The 18616-nt window shown below is 32.8% G+C and overlaps 1 protein-coding gene across 1 annotated transcript in view; it reads left to right on the forward strand.

Annotated features, from left to right (window-relative positions):
• Slco6a1 (solute carrier organic anion transporter family member 6A1) overlaps window positions 1–18616 on the forward strand; it is a gene marked incomplete at its 5' end in the record, with an annotated part of 85612 nt that overhangs the window by 56008 nt on the left and 10988 nt on the right. Inside the window, 2 exons of the mRNA XM_074077874.1 lie at window positions 10235–10388; window positions 15601–15788. Coding sequence (XP_073933975.1) covers window positions 10235–10388; window positions 15601–15788 — 342 coding nt within the window. The remainder of the gene's footprint in view (window positions 1–10234; window positions 10389–15600; window positions 15789–18616) is intronic.

Genomic DNA, 18616 nt, shown 5'->3' on the forward strand with positions numbered 1-18616 from the left:
ATTCCATTTACAATAGCCTCAAAAATAATCAAATACCTAGGTGTAAACCTAACAAAAGATGTGAAAGACCTCTACAAGGAAAACTATACACTTCTGAAGAAAGAGATTGAGGAAGACTATAGAAAGTGGAGCAATCGCCCATGCTCATGGATTGGTAAAATCAACATAGTAAAAATGTCTATACTCCCAAAAGTAATCTACATGTTTAATGCAATTCCCATCAAAATTCCAATGACATTCATTAAAGAGATTGAAAAATCTACCATGAAATTTATATGGAAACACAAGAGGCCATGAATAGCCAAGGCAATACTCAGTCAAAAGAACAATGCTGGAAGTATCACAATACCCGACTTCAAACTATATTAAAAAGCAATAACAATAAAAACAGCATGGTACTGGCACAAAAACAGACATGAAGACCAGTGGAACAGAATAGAGGACCCAAATATGAAGCCACACAACTATAACCAACTTGTCTTTGACAAAGGAGCTAAAAATATACGATGGAGGAATAGCAGCCTCTTCAACAAAAACTGCTGGGAAAACTGGCTAGCAGTCTGCAAAAAACTGAAACTAGATCCATGTATATCACCCTATACCAATATTAACTCAAAATGGATCAAGGATCTTAATATCAGACCACAGTCTCTGAAGTTGATACAGGAAAGAGTAGGAACTACTCTGGAGTTAGTGGTATAGGTAAGAACTTTCTCAATGAAACCCCAGCAGCACAGCAACTAAGAGATAGCATAGATAAATGGGACCTCATGAAACTAAAAAGCTTCTGTTCATCAAAAGAAATGGTCTCTAAACTGCAGAGAACACCCACAAAGTGGGAGAAAATATTTGCCAGCTACACATCAGACAAAGGACTGATAACCAGAATATGTAGGGAACTTAAAAAACTAAATTCTCCCAAAACTAATGAACCAAGAAAGAAATGGGCAAGTGAACTAAACAGAACTTTCTCAAAAGAAGAAATTCAAATGGCCAAAAAACACATGAAAAAATGCTCACCATCCCTAGCAATAAAGGAAATGCAAATTAAAACCACACTAAGATTCCACCTCACCCCTGTTAAAAATGCCATCATTAGCAACACCACCAACAACAGGTGTTGGCGAGGATGCGGAGAAAAAGGAACCCTCTTACACTGTTGGTGGGAATGCAAACTAGCACAACCACTCTGGAAAAAAATTTGGAGGTTACTTAAAAAGCTAGACATTGATCTACCATTTGATCCAGCAATACCACTCTTGGGGATATACCCAAAAGACTGTTACTCCAGAGGCACCTGCACACCCACGTTTATTGCACCACTATTCACAATAGCCAAGTTATGGAAACATCCGAGATGTCCCACCACTGATGAACGGATTAAGAAAATGTGGTATCTATACACAATGGAATTCTATGCAGCCATGAAGAAGAACGAAATGTTATCATTCGCTGGTAAATGGATGGAATTGGAGAACATCATTCTGAGTGAGGTTACCTGGCCCGAAAGACCAAAAATTGTATGTTCTCCCTCATATGTGGACATTAGATCAAGGGCAAACACAACAAGGGGACTGGACTTTGAGCACATGATAAAAGCGAGAGCACACAAGGGAGGGGTGAGGATAGGTAAGACACCTAAAAAATTAGTTAGCATTTTTTGCCCTTAACGCAGAGAAACTAAAGCAGATACCTTAAAAGCAACTGAGGCCAATAGGAAAAGGGGACCAGGAACTAGAGAAAAGGTTAGATCAAAAAGAATTAACCTAGAAGGTAACACACACGCACAGGAAATTAATGTGAGTCAATGCCCTGTATAGCTATCCTTATCTCAACCAGCAAAAACACTTGTTCCTTCCTATTATTGCTTATATTCTCTCTTCAACAAAATTAGAAATAAGGGCAAAATAGTTTCTGCTGGGTATTGAAGGGGTTGGGGGGATAGAGTGGGGGTGGAGTGGGTAATAAGGGAGGGGTGGGAGCATGGGGGAGAAATGACCCAAGCCTTGTATGCACATATGAATAATAAAACAATAAAAAAAAAACTTCTGTTCAAAGGAACCTAACCTTGTGTTCTTGAGTTGGTTTATCTGTTTATTTATAGACATCTGAGAATTAATTGAAAGTACATCTGAAAGCACATAGGACAATATCTACATTAAGGTAAATATGCAAAAAATTCAAAGAACCAAGCAAAGAATAATGTTAAATATTAGGCAAGAGAACTGCAATTGAAAATCAAAAGACTGGGCAAGTAAAACCATTAAAGACTCAAACATTGTATGCATATATAAATAAAAAATAGAATAAGACTTCTACTTTCAGCTACAATGGAGTAGCTTATGGCAGACCAATGCTCCACAAATGTTACTAGAGCTAGTGGATAATCACGGTTAAAAAATGACTTAAACTTTACTCATTATACAAATTTATCTGTATCATATATTCACTTGGATCATAAAAAATGAGAAACTTGTTAAACTTTTAGAAAAATATAAAATCCTTGGAACTTGGAACAGAGTGCAGAGTTCTTTTATATGAGAGCAAGACTATGATCCATAAGTGAAATAATTGATAAATTGGACTTTACAAAAATTAAAAGATAGCAAGCAGGAGTAGCAGACTTCAAACTAAAATTAGTCAGAAGAGAGACAAAGAAGGACATTTCATACTGATAAAGAGGACAGTCTATCAAGAGGATACAACAGTTGTAAACATATATGCACCAAATGTCAGCACCTCCATAAAACAAACAGTAATGGACAGTACATCACAGATAAACCCCAGCATAATAATAGTGTATGAATACAGTACCCAAATCTCACTTATACAGATATAAAAGATCAACAACAGAAAATCCTTCAGAATTAAGTGATACTATAGATCTAGCAAACTTAAGAGACTTCAACAGGATATGACACCCAACAACCAGAAAATACACATTCTTCTCAGCAGTCCACAGAACTTTCTCCAAAATAGATCATATTTCAGGATCTAAAGCAGGTTTTAACAAATATAAAAAATTTGAAATAACTAGAAATTAATAGCAAGAAAAACTACAAAAGATGCACAAACACATGGAGACTGAACAATACACTTTGAATGATCATTAAAGAAATCATTAAAGAAATAGGGGGAAATAAAAAAAAAATCCTTAAAGCAAATGAAAATATAACATACCAGAACCTATGAGATGCAATGAAAATTTTTCCAAGAAGAAATTTTATAGTCATGACTGCCTACATTAAAAAAAAACCACAGAGATCTCAAACAAATAACCTATTTATGGATCTCCCAGTTTTAGAAAAACAGGAAGAAGCAAATATCAAAATTAATAAAATGAAAGAAATAATAAAGATCAATGCTGAAATTAATGAGATGAAAGCAAAATGAACAATGCAAACAGTCAATGAAATAGTTGAATCTTTGAAATAAAGAAGATTGACAAACCCTTATCCAAACTATCCAAAAGAAAGAGAAGATTCCAATTAATAAGAGATGTAAAAGGTGAAACTAGAACAGATACTACTGAAATCCAGAGGATCATTTAGGAATATTTTGAAAACTTACATCCCAATAAATTCAAAATTTGGAAAAAATGAATTAATATTCATGTTAGAATTAACATGAATGCTCCTCAACTTATTCCATAAAAGAAAAAGGAAAGAATGTTACCAAACTCCTTTGATGAAGCCAGAATTATCCAGATACCAAAACCAGATAGGATCACAACAAAAAAAAGAAAGAAAGAAAATTATTGGTCAATTTCTTTGATGAACCAAGATTTAAGAATTCTCAAATAAATATTTAAAAACTGAGTTTAACAATATACTGAAAATCATACATCATGATCAAATTGGTTTCATTATAGGAATGCAAGCATGTTTCAGTGTATGAAAATCAGTAAATGCAATGCAATGTGCAAACAGAGAGAAATCACATAATCTCTCTATAGATGCAGAGAAAGCCTTTAACAAAATCCAATATGCCTTCATGATAAAAATCCCTGAAGAATTCCAATCATAATGAAAGCTATGTTTGAAAGACATACACTCAATATTATACTGAATGAGAATACTAAATGTATTTGTTAAAATCAGAAAGGAGACCAGGTTATCTACTACTAACACTCTTATTCGATAGTGTGAATTCTTAGCTAGAGCAATAAGGCAAAAGAAAGAAATAAAAGGCATAAAAATAGGAAAGGCAGAAGTCAAACTATCCCTGCTTAAATATGTATGACTCTATACTTACAAGACTTTAAAAGTTGCTCTAGAAGAGTCTGGAAAGTGTGTTGATGCATACTTTTAGCAAATACCAGGATACAAAACCAACATAATAAAATGGTAGCTTTTTCTATAAACCAACCACCGACTCACTGAAAAAGAAGGGAAAGTGTTCACATTCACTGTTGCCTCAAAAAGAAGTACCTACACATAAATTTAACCAAAGAACTCTAGAATGAAAACTATAAAGCCCTGAAGAAAGAAATTGTAGGAGACACTGGAAGATGGAAATACCTCCCATAGTAATGAATTGGCCAAATTAGTATTGTTTAAATTGATTATACTATCAAAAGCAATATGCAAATTTAATGAAATCCTGATCAAAATTGCAATAACATTCTCTACAGAAATAGAAAAATTGATCCAAATATTTATGTGGAGACACAAATGACTCTGAACAGCAGAAAGAGCAGTGCCAGACTTTAAACTTATACTATAGAGTGATAGTAACAGAAACAGTATGGTAATAGCACAGAAACAGGTACTTGGACCAATGGAATAGAATAAGAAATAGGCCCAAGCAGGTGCTGCCATGTGATTCTCAATGAAGGCACCAAAAACATATGATGGGAAAAAGACAGCCTCTTTAATAAATGGTACTGGGGAAACTAGATATCCACATGTACAGAACTGAAACTAGATCTTTATCTTTCACCATGTACAAAGATAAACTAAAAATGAATCAAAGATACTGAAGTAAGACCAGAAACTCTGAAACTACTAGAGGAAAACTTAAAGGAAAACAATTCAAGACATAAGCATAGACATGTTCTTTTTGAATAGGATTCCAGTTGCTCAGTATGTAAGAGCTAAAGTCAACAAATGAGATTGTATCAAATTAAAAAGCTTCTGAAGAGCAAAAGAAATAAGCAAGTGAAGACACAGCCTACAGAATGGGACAAAATCCTTGCCAACTAACCATTTCATATGTGATTAATGTCTAGAATATATATAGAATTCAAAAATTAAATAACTAAATTATTCAAACAATAAATGGACACATGAACTTAATAGACACTCTTTCAAAAAAATACGTACAAAAGTCAGCTTATAAGAGAGATACTCATACACTTATGTTTATCACAGCACTATTCACGATACCCAAATTTGGAATCAGCCTAAGTGCCCATTAGTGGATGGATGGATAAAGACAATGTAGTATATATTCAGAATGGAGTGTTTTACTCAGACGTTAAGAAGGAATTATGTAATTTGTTGGGAAATAGATGAAACTGGAGATCATCATGTTAAGTGAAATAAGCCAGTTCTGCAAAGCAAAGTATCACAGTTTTCTTTCATTTTGTGGTCATTATGGGAAAACAAAATGAAATCAAAATATTAAAAGATTTTGCTTTGCAAAGGACTGGGCTAACAAGGTAAATACGTATGCTACAGAATGAAGAGATATTTACAAACTGAAAATTCATAAAAACCTACAAATGAAGAATTAGTAATATGTTGATTGAATATCCTTGAACACAAAAACTCTTAATAAGATTTGTTGTTACTTTATTGTAACAAGAAAAGAATGGAAAATAATGTAGAATTTTTATGAATTTTTTGCAAATTAACATAATATGGGACCTAAAAATAAGTATCAGTGATGTACAAAATCTTGTTGAAGAAAAATAAAGCTTCACTTATATGTACAAAATAATACTGAAAGTACTGGAGAACTGTGTTCATATATTTGAAGACTAAGTATTACAAAGGTATCAGTTCCCTACAAATTAACTTATAAACTCCTTGTAATTCTAAGAAAATCTTAAGAGAAACTTACAGACTCAAAGAGTTTTTTTAAACAATCAGATAGAACACCAAAAGATCAAGAATGTATAATATCCTTTTGAAAAAGAACAGCAAGGTGAAGGAATTTACAAGTTTCAAAATTTATTATGAAACCAGAACAATTAATACATTATAGTCTCATAGTCTTAATTGCACAGACAGATAAAGACTCAAAATAGAGACCTTAGTTGTGTATCATTAATACTTGGAAACTTAATATATGAAAACATTTTATGAAAAATAGGAAAATACCAATCTGTGTGGAAAGCTGAGTTTTCAAATAATAGTTCCTATTATTTGTTAATAGGAAATAAAACTTATGCCTCTCACCTTCTATAGTACACAATAAATCTCTAGTTTATAAAAGACCTACTTGAAAATTAAAGTTTTACCCAAGTGTAACTGAGCATAGGTGTCTCATGCCTATAATCCAAACTACTTAGGAAGCTGAGATTTTTGGTTTGAGGCCAGCATAGGCAAATAGTTCATGAGATCCCATCTCCAAAATAACCAGATCAAAATGGACTGGAGGTCTGGCTCAAGCAGCAGAGCCCTTGCTTTTGCAAGTGTGAAACCCAGAGTTCAAAACCCCAGCCCCACCAAAATAAACAAAGTTTTACCCTGGTATGGTGGTACACACCAGTAACCTCAGCTAATGAAAGATCATGAGTTTGAGGCCAGCCTGGACAAAATTAGTGGGACCATATCTCAGAAATAAAATACAACCAAAAGTACTGGGGGTATAGTGGTAGAGGGCTTGCCTAGCATGCATGAGGCCCTGGGTTAAATCCCCAGTACTGAAAAAATTAAGGTTTTAAACAAAACTAAGTGTTTAGGAAAAAATACTATAAATATTTTTTATCTTAGAGTAAGACAGGATTTCTTAAGATAAAATACTTTAAATTTATAAATGAAAATGTTGACAGAGTACATCAAATATCCCACGGGTAGAATCAATCAAATTCAGAAAAGCATTCACTGCTGAGTGGAAGAGCACAGAAAATGAGGAGACATGCATAAGGGTTTCCTTTTCAAGAAAATTGGTGCTGGATATACAAGCATTATTTATTCTCTTGTGAATGCTTGTAATATTTCATAATCAGGAAAAGAATTGTGATAATTTAGGTCTTGCCTATTCATGGTAGTCATTATAGTCCTATTTGGTTTTATGGCAAGTAACATGAAGAAGAAAAAAAAATCTGTCTTGAACAATATTTCATTTCATTTTCTTCTTATATCACTTTAAAAGGCTTCACGAGATTAGAAAAAGGCTGGAGCAGTGCTTCTTGGTATCAATGAAGGAGGTTCTTTAAGTCTTATCAGCCTACCATACATTGATTCTATTTCTATCCAATTAGATGGGCATTTGTTAAAATTCAAGGTACTATTTCTACTTTCCATTTGTCATAACACAAGAAAGAAGGTATTAAGAACAATTTCAGAATGGAACACACTGCTATACATATTTTGACATGGTCTTAGAGATCCATCCATACTATATGTTTGGTATAGAAAATTATTTTTATTCTGGACAGTCTTGTACTAAGTGAAAAATAATGTAAATTTATTATGAAAGAGGAAAGTACAGAATTGGGGGTAAATTTGTCATAAACATTTATTCACCAGCTTTCTTCACATTTTTTAATTTTATTTTTAACTGATACATAAAAACACAAAATTATTCATATTAATGAGGTACCAAATCATGTTTCAAGAGGATATAACAACTATAAATATATATGTACCAAACACCAGATTATCAAACTGTAAATAATATATTATCAAATCTAAAGGGAGTTATAAAACTGGGTATGGTGGCTCATGACTGTAATCCCAGCAAGAGGATACCAAGGTCAAGGTCAACCTGGGGTCCATGGTAAGACCCTTTCTCAAAAAACATAAATAAATAAGGTGATAGGCTGCAATATAAGAAGAATTGGAGACTTCAACATCCCACCTCAATGGACAGATCACTCAGACAGAAAATCTACAAAGAAACATTGGAATTAAACTATGCTATATAACAATGGACCTCATAGATATTATAGAATATTTCAGCCAACACATAATGGAACACACATTTTTCTTAACAGCACAGGCAACACTCTTCATAGGCCACATGCTAGGTCACAAAGTATATCTCAACAGATCCTAAACAAAATTTTTAAAAGTGAAGTTATATGTATCTTTTTTACCATAATGGAATAAAGGTACAAATCAGCAGAAAGAGGAACTGTTAGTGTCCAAATACACAGAAATTAAGTAGCATGCTCCTTAAGAATAAATGGATTAATAAAGAAATTGAGCAGTAAATTAAAAATTTATTGAAACAAATTGAAAAAAATGGAAACAAAACAGTGAAACCTATATCATATAGTAAAAACAATACCAAAAGGGAAGTCAATAGCAATAATTGTCTACATCAGAAAGAAAGATTTTGAATAAACAACCTAGCTATGACAAGAAGGATGACCTAGACTAGTAGGAATAAATAAACTGAAAATTCATAGAAATAAAAAATGTCAGAGTGCAAATAAATGAAAATCAGATTTCAAAACACCAAAGATCAATGAAACAAAATTTGTTTTTTGTAAAGGTAAACAAAACTTTCAAGTCTTTAGCTAAACTAAAAAAGCCAGAGAAGACCCAAATAAATAAAATTTAGAGATCTAAAAGAAACCTTTTCTCAGATATCACAGAAAACAAAGAATCATTAGGAACTATTAGAAACAATTATGCAACAACAAATTGGAGAAATCTAGAAGAAATTGATAAATTCCTGGACACATTTAACCTTCCTAAATTGAAACACGGGAATATGGAAGACCTGAATAGACCATTAACAAGTGATGGGATTAAATCAGTAATAAAGATTTTTTCCCAATAAAGAAAAGCCCAGATCAGATGACTTCATCTCTGAATTTTACCAAAGAAGAATTAATGCCAGTTCTTCTCAAACCATCCAAAGAATTGGAAGAGAAACTCATTCTATGAGGCCAGCATTGCCCATATATCCAAACCAATCAAGAAGTCAACAACAACAAAAAGAAAACTGCAGCTTAATATTTTTAATGAACATAGATGCAGAAAATCCTCAGCAAAATGCTAGCAAATTGAATCCAACAGCATAGATGAAGAGATCATTCATAAATCAAGTAGCTTTTATACCAGGAATAACAGGTTCAACATATAGAGATCAATAAATGCAATAGAACACATCAACAAAATGAAGAACAAAAACCATAATATTCTCAATTGATGCAGAAAAAGCATTCATTAAAATTCAACATTCTTTCATGATAAAACCACAAAAGAATCAAGTATAGAAGGATTGTACCTCAACATAATAAAAGGTACTTATGACAAACCTACAGCCATCATAATACTAAATAGGAAAAGCTGAAATTATTTTCTGTAATAACAGGAACAACACAAGGATGTCCACTTTCACTGCCCTTTTCCCACATAATATAGAAAATCTTAACCAGAGCAATAAGGAAAGAGAAGGAAATAAAGGGTGTCTATTTAGGAAAGAAACTCAAATTATCCCTGTTTACAGATAATGTGGTTTTATATATTGAAAAATCTAATAACTCTTCCAAAAGACTGAAAACTGACAGATTTAGTCATGTTGAATCAACATAAAAAAAACCAAAAATCAGTAGCTTTTTTACACACCGATTATGAGAAAGACATACAAAAGCTATCCAATTCACTGCAACTATAAAAAAGGTACTAAGAATGAATTGAACTAAGAAAGTGAATGATATCTATAATTTTAAAAATGACAAAACTGATTAAATAAATTGCAGTATAGGGAAAGTGTATGTATTGTGTGATTCCATATCATAAAATGTTAGGAAATCCAAATTAATGAATAGCAAAAGAAAGTAGAATTACAAAGGGACATAAAGAAATTTGGGGAAGTAGTGATTATGCTTGTTCACATGACCATAATGACAATTTCACAACTATATATACATATATCAAAAAATTTCAAAATAAACACTCATGTTTATTTTATTGTATATTGTTATACCTTCAGCAAAACTATTAAAAAATATTTCAATAAGCATATTTTATGAATTTCATTGATAAGATTCACACACAATAGCACAAAACAATGGTATTATAATTATATTTAATCTTATTTTTTACAGAACAGGTGAGTTGGGAAATCTCACAGCTCCTTGCAATAGCCACTGTAAATGCTCATCTTCAATATTTTATTCTGTATGTGGAAGAGATGAGGTCGAATATTTTTCTCCCTGCTTTGCAGGCTGTAAACGTTCTAAAACTTTAAACTATGAAAAGGTAAATATCTTTTATTATGCTTCTTCATCTCTATAACATGTTCAAGTTGCAGATAAGGTTTATATCTCACTCCTAGCTCTCTCAAACTTTTCTTTCTTATTTTCCTTACTTTTAATTTAAAATAAGAATAGGAAATCTGTTGTATGTTCACATAATAAAAAAGGCTTATTTGTGGGAATTGGAAGTAGAAGATATACTCCTGCATTAAAATGTGTGTCCATTTTTGACATAATCCTAAATTTCTACTTGGGATGCCAAATCTTCATCTTTGTCTACCTCTGGCAATAGAAAGGTGAAAGAAACAGTCAAAGACACTTTTTCTTTCACTTTTATGTCTTGTCTTAGTTCTGTGCTACCATCAGCAGCATTCAGTCCTCTAAAGTTTGAGCACAATCTTTTCCACTCCAAGAGATGAACCAGTGCTATCCTTTGTCCTTTCACTCAGTTTTCCCTTCTATGGAGGAATTCATAATGCCTACCTGTACTTCTTGCTGTTTTTCTATGTCTGCCCCACATCCATTCAAATATGGAATTCAGTCCTTTTATTTTATACCAAATACCATTGTATACCAGATGTATACTAGGTTTTTACAAAGCATATCAGATATTCCAATAAAAATGAGAGTAAAGTAAGAAAGTTAGGGAAGATTCGTATGAGAGACATACAAATGGCTTACATGAAATGAGATTATTTTAAAATGCCTCTATTTGCTCATTCTGTGGCCTCACCATCAAATTTCTTATTTTCTGGACTCCTACCACCTGGGTTTTTTTTTTTTTTTTTTTTGTCTTCTGTAATGGAGAGCATTTGACCATTCTACCACTTGTTTGGATCTACTGTTTCTACCTTTGAAGTGACACAGAAGTATTTACCCAAGCTTTGAAACTTGTGTTTCTTTTCCTCTCTCTTCTAGTCTTTGTGAAGAAAAGTGAAAAATAAATGAGCATATTTCCTGATTCACAAACATTATGCCACCACCTTTAATAGATGATGAAGTCTTTTAATTATCTATATAAGCATTCCTTTCCCTCCCAGTTACACACAGATCATTTTGTCATAAGAAATTATCAGGCCTGACCAAACATAATTTAGTTTTTCATAGAAATGTTTTCACTAGTGCATGATTTAATATTATAAATTCAGAATTTTATTAAATATTAATATAAAGAAGGGTTTATACCTTTTATAAAAATCATTCTTCTTAAATGCCACATACCAGAATTGTACTTTAAATCTTCAAGATATGTTAATGTGGCAAGTTTTAAATGTAACAGAAAGGAGTAATGAATTCCTATGCACTAATTTTCCCATATTTAACAAGTTACTAACTCATGGATAATCTTGCTTTATATATACCCACCTGCTTCTTTTCCTCTTTGTTATATTGAAATAAGTAAATAATTTTTTTAAATGCTCACAACGCAGCAAGACTGTCTGTCCTTGATGTTTTTATCTTATGGGATATCCAAGAACTGAACAGAAGCCATTTGCTAGGTCACTCCAACCCCACTGGCCTATTGTGGGGAATCCTTTTTAGGAACTTACTTTTATTTCAAGAAACTCTTTATAATTTTCTTGTATTTCTATAAGACGTGATTAATTCACAATCAATAGCAAGTATAGAAATAATCCACGAGATAGTGACTTACATTGTGTAATTACATTTGATACTTAACTAAAACTGAAAAATAAAATATTTATAATGAATAATTTGAGTTATCAGAAGTCACATAAACTTTGAAATAATCTGCTTCAAAATCAAAACAGACAATAATAGAACCTATGATTAGTAAAATTTGATACAGATGGAACTGATTAATGCATAGAATTAGCATTAATTTCGAATGACAAAGAATCCATACCACAGAAATTTCAACAAAATGAAAATTAAGAGAAACACTGTACATAAAAACTATCAAGTACTTAATGTAGGAGTTTTGTGGAAAAACATTTCTCAACAAAAATGTTAACTTTTAAATCATTATCAGCTTATGCAAAAGTTTGCAAAAGAAAAAGGGTAGTAGGAAAAAGTGTAACCCAGAAGATTTACAAGTTTCCATTGAAATCATAGCATTTCTAAAACTGAAACTAGTTTCTATCCTTCATGTTAGCATTGCTGCTTTGTTCCATTTGCCACCTATGTTCTACATTTTGAAAAAAATCTTCAAATTTTCTTGCACTTGGACTGCCTCTTTTCAGCAGCTGATGTAGCTTTCATTATAAAACAGTAGAATTGGAGGATTCTCTCAAAGCCTGCTCAAGTCCAACAGGATCTTATTCTCATTGTACCTGGAGGGGAAGTTAGCTCATTCAAAACATTAAGGATTATAAGGAGCAAGCCTTAGGAGACTATTTCAGTTGAAACATCCTAAATATTTGACTTCGTTTCCTTCTTTGCAATAGTTTATTATATATTTTATTTTTTCATGTATTTCAAATGATACTGCTATCAATTGTTTTCTTTGTACAGTCAATAGTCACTTATTTCCACCCATTTCCTTGTATTTCCAAGCTTTTGTATGGAGTTATTTTCTTTCTGCCTCAAGAATTTAATTTCATTATCATTTCTGAAAACTCTTCATTGGGTGTGGTATTCTAAATTGCAGTTATTTTTTCCCAAACATTTAAAAGATGCTCTGATTGTCAGACTTTTCATCACTTTGCCAAACACCTGAAAGAAATAATTTAAAGGAGGAAGGATTTATTCTAGCTCACTGTTTTAGTCTTGTGGTTCGTTGACTGCACTGCGTTTAGGCCTGTGGAAGAGTGACAGGTAGATAAAGACTGTTCACCTCATGGCAGGCAAGAAGCAAAGAGTTGCAATGAAAGCTGAGGCCTGTACTACCAGGCTTGTGCTTTTGCTCCATCTGTGCCCCCACCCTATTGCACAGTGCCACCCACATTCAGGGTAGGTCATCCATGTTGCTGTCCAATACCCTCACAGACACACCCAGAAGTCTGCTTTACTAATCTAGGAGTGTCTTGATCCAATCAAATTGACAATCAAGATTGTCCTTCTGTGATGCCTTCTGTTTCTGTTTCTGAATGCTTTTAGAGCTTTTTTCTGTTTTTGGTTTTCATCAGTTTTACTTTTATGAGCCTAGTAATTTTACTTTTTTTTTCCTTGAGCTTCACAGAACAGCTTGAATCTGTGAATTAATATCTATCATCTGGAAAAGTCTGAGCTTTTCTCTCTCTCTCTTTCCCTCCCTCCCTCCCTCTCTCCTTCCCTCCTTCCTTCATAGTTTTGAGGGAGATTATTAATATATACCTATATAACTAATTATTACCATTAGTGACTTTCACTTACACTCAGTTACTAACTTAAAATTCTAATTTCAGAAGTCTAGACATGACATGACTGAGTCTGCTGCCTAGAGTCTAATAGACAGTAACCATGGTGGCCTAGCTGTGCTGTTTCTGAGGCTCTGAGAAAGTATTCACTTCTAAATTTATTCAGTAATTGGCAAAATCCAGTTCCTTTAGGCTGTTAAAAAAAATCCTGTGTTTGTTTGCCAGCTGTCTATTTGGGGGCTACTTAATTCTTTCAAAAATACTCCTTCCCTCTTCAAGGATAGAAAAAGAGAATCTCCCTTAGATATGCATTCTTCAAATCTCTGACCTCAGCAGCAGCCTGGTAAGTTGTGAGGCTCACCTAGTCAGGTGAGATTTATTCAAGACAATTTCTCTTTAAGTCAATCTGGCTGTATAACATAACTCAGGGGTGTAAAGTCCATCAATTCACAGTACTAGGGATTACACAGCGGGTACAAGAGCGGAAAGGAATCCTTAGTGCCATGTTAGAATTCTGCCCAACATAGACTACAAATGGACCTTTCTGTAGTATCCATATCTTTTGCTGTTTTCTGTATTTTCCATCTCTTTTCATCTATATAAATGTAGAGATTTTCCTGATTTCTATGACCCATTTTGTGGTTACTGTATTCTATGTCTACTCTGCTATTAAGCCTGGTTTATGAGATTCCAATTTTATTTCTAGTTCCAATTCTAGATCTGGATTACAGAATCCAAGTATCTGGTAAAATTTTATGTATTTTAAGCTGATTTATTTGCTTATTCTTGTATTTCCTGAAACATATTATTCATAGATATTTCCTTGCTACTAACTCTACTAACTATAATAGTTACTGATATTGCTGAGTCTACCGATATTGTTTACCTCTTAATTTTAAGCCAATTTTTCTTGTCACTGTGCACTGCTTCTAAAATTGTATGAAATTATGAACATTGAATATGAAAAAGATTGCTTAATATAAATGAATAATTTTCTAGTTCTCCCTATTTTTGCTTCATATATCTGAGGTGGTTATATGCATGCACATTGGTGATTGCCACATATTCTTAATGGATTGTTCCTTTTATCTTTATAAAATATTCCCTTCCATCTCTGTTAATGGTATTCTTTGTCCTCAAATCTATTGTATATAATATTAATAGTTAACTCTGGTTTTCTTTTTATGACTGTTTCCATGGTGTATCTTATTCTTCATTTTCTATTTATCTGTGTCTTTATATTTAATGTGCCTCTGTAGCCAGCACATAGTATAGTTGTGTATTTTCTCCATTTATATTCATCTCTCTAGTAATTGTAGTTTTTAATTGTAGACTAATGGTATTTAATATAATAATTGACATGGTTGATTTTAATCTATTTTCCTTTATATTGTTGGAATTGAATACATTTTGTTATTTCATTCCAAAGGTATTTTGGTTTTACCTCATTAATTTTGAAAATTGCATCTAATAAATAGTAATTATATGCAGAAAAGTTATTTTATCTACATTGTTACAAAAATTTTCACAGTTGGTTAACTCCATATTTTAAATCCTAGCTAAAATTTCATTTTATTCATTACGTTATCTTTAACTGTCCTCTACTTATATATAGCAGTCTGATAGCTATGAAATTATAAGTATTTAGGGAAATTTTCTTACATTAGCAGAACTGTAGTTACTCAGTTACACACACACACACACACACAGAATGATCCTTTATCAAGTAAAATGTTTTGTATTCATTATTAATGTTTCACTTCTAAACAATTAATGGCAGGCCAACTTGAGGATATTTATTAATTAAATTGACCACTCTCTCTACAATTACCAATTTGATTTTATTCTACAATGATAAGCTTCTATTTCATGAAACATTATTTCTGAAACATTATTTTCTCTCTTCAATATTCATAGGCATACTATAATTGCTCTTGCATAAAAAATGGATTGCTATCTTCAGATATTGAAGGAGAATTTTTTGATGCCCTACCTGGAAAATGTGATACAAAGTGTTATAAATTACCTCTGTTTTTTGCTTTTTTCTTTTCTTCAATTATTTTTTCTTGTTTTTCTGCTGTACCACTCAACTTGACCATTTTTCGGTATGTACATACGTAATTATTATTTATTTAACACATAAGAAAGGTACATTTAGAAACAGTTCAGATTATTATATTAAAGAATTTGTTCTATGTTTCATGGTAGCAATACAAAGAGAAAATGTTTAACATTGTCAAAATTCAAGTATATGTTTAATTCTCTCTTTTAACTAGTTTATTTCCATAAAGCATGGAGATATCACATTTAATTTAACTTATATGTATATATACATTGTGACAGCATGTAGTACTCCCTAAATATGTATAATTTTTAGGTTTTGTGCATCAGTTACAAAATAAATTTAATTAAAACAACCATATTTACTTAATTTAACACATTGAAAAATCATAAATAGGAAAATTCTTAATTAAAACTCAGATGTGCGTATAAAGTTGATTCATTTGTTATATGTATTTATTATCAAATTATCTTTGATAATTATATTAGTCTATGAGGCTGTGAGAAAACAGTGTCATCAGCAAAGAAACATAATAATTTTTTAATTGTCAGTACATGGCTTTATTACTGTAAATAGAATTAATATTTGCTACTTATACATTCTTCCTGAAGATATGAAATGCATTTAATGTTTTTCCTACTAACAGAATAATAATTGGTTATTATTTTGAAGTGTTTTTCAAAATGTTAGCAATAACCTTTGAGTCATAAACATCCTGTAGAGGTTGAACAGGTAGCAAAGTAGAGAAAAGTCATAGTTTGTATCTAGCATGATTTGGAAAAGCTATAGAGGGTGCAACTTAATCTTAGTTTGAAGATAAATGACTTCTCATATTGCAAGCAGACTGGAGACAAAATCTTCACAGGAAAAGTGATTAATGAAAGTTGAGGCAAAAATGTGTGAAATATCCTGGCAAGAATTTTATTACTGCAGGGAGAGAAGGAGATTTGAGCTAGTGAAGGCCATAATCATGGAGATCCTGTTTTGCCATGTTAATGTGAATGATCTTATTCTGTGGACTTGTGAGTCACTGAAGATGGTAAATGCATGAAGTTTTAAGATAGCAGATTAGAAACACCAGCTTAGGAAGATCCATAGGTGCTCACCTGCTGGCACTCTGCAAAAGTAGGGTTTATAAAGCATGGGAAATATACATCCTAAGCAGCAAGGAGATGGTGGCCAAAGGGATCTTAGCACTTCCTAGATTGCTTACTGGTAAGATGGAGAGTTCTTAATCAAATAGCTCAGCAAGAGAGAACAGAAGATTCTGTATTTTTATATTTCCACCCCCCCAAAGACTTATACCTCTCCACTGGCTAAGCAAGTGAACACCCCAAGAATCAGTGTGAATCCATCAGTGAACCTAAGGACAAAAACACCAGAACTGCAGAACTAACTTGACATATGGGTAAGAACAGTTGTCTGTGAATGTGACCCCGGGTGGTAAATCAGAGCAGTGTGAGGCTAAGGCATTCAAGATCAATCAGTCCCATTGCCTTGCCAAGTCAGTACAAACAGTTTTGATTTGACTGCTTTGGTGCTAGGAGACATCTAACCTGGGGGGTTCTCAGACTGAGGTGAGGGGAGCAGATTAATGGCAACTTCTACACTCTCCACATGAACAAGACTGCATACAAGAAAATACAAGCAGGAATTCATCCCCACAGAAAAGGCAGGACACAGCAAGTCTTGTAAATAGATTCTCTGATTTAACTTGTTTGGAGCTCAGAGAGAGAAAGAAGAAAAAAAGAAAAAAAAACCAAGCTGTCCCACAAAGTAAACTGCAAAAAACCTGCATGGTGGGAATAGAGTCAACCCTGTTTTCACTAGCAGAAAGAAACATTGATGGTTTCCTGTTGTTGTTTTTCTTTTTTGTGACCATTTTGTTTTTTGCTGTACTTGTTTTATGTTCTTTCTCACATTTAATCTATTATTTCCTATGCCTTCATCCCATATGCTTTTCTTCTCTTACATATCTCATTCTTTTTTTCCTTTCTGCATGCTTTCTTATTATTACTTAATTATTAATACCTCTAGCTTTAATAATTTTTAAACTCAGTATATCTTATAAGGATTCTAATTCCTTAGTTTTCTTTTTATTTATTATTATGCTGGGTAAGGGTACATTGTAACATTTACAAAGGTTCTTATAATGTATCAAATACATCATACTTGAATTCACTCCCTCCACTTCTCTCTTTCATTCCCTTCCTCAGGTTCTTGGAACAGTTTTAACGGATATCATTTTTGCCCTACATGTGTATACATTATTTGCACTGTTTTCATCTTCCTACCCCTTTCCCTGCCACCTTTCCTCTCCCACCAGTGTCAAACACCCCCACCCTGGGGCAGATATTCTACCCTCCTGTTTTCCAATTTTGTAGAAGAAAAAACATAAAAGATAAAAAGAGAAATATTATGTTTTTGCTAGTCTGAGATAAAGATAGCTACACAGGGAATTTCCTTATGTTGTTTCAACACATATATGTATTACAACCCCAACTGGTTCATCTCTTCCAGTCTTCTTCACTCCTCCCTAGTTCACTTCCTCATAGTGACCCTGACCATTTTAAGAATTCTATATTTATTCCTGCACAGTGAGCACATCAACCACATTCAAGTTTTTGGTTTCTTTCCTTTGCCCTATCCCTCCTGTGGACAGCCTCCCCATAGTGTGACCAATGTCCCATAATATTGTTGCTTTCATTTTAAGTCTATAAACCACATAAGAGGAAAAACATGCAGCTCTTGGCCTTCTGAGCCTGACTAACTTCAGTTAATATGACGTTCTCCAGTTCCATCCATCTCCAGTTCCATCCATTTATCTGTGAATAACAAAATTTTGTTCTTCTGTGGGGCTGAAAAATTCCA

The sequence above is a fragment of the Castor canadensis genome, chromosome 6 (assembly GCF_047511655.1).
Source record: "Castor canadensis chromosome 6, mCasCan1.hap1v2, whole genome shotgun sequence".
Lineage (NCBI taxonomy): Eukaryota > Metazoa > Chordata > Mammalia > Rodentia > Castoridae > Castor > Castor canadensis.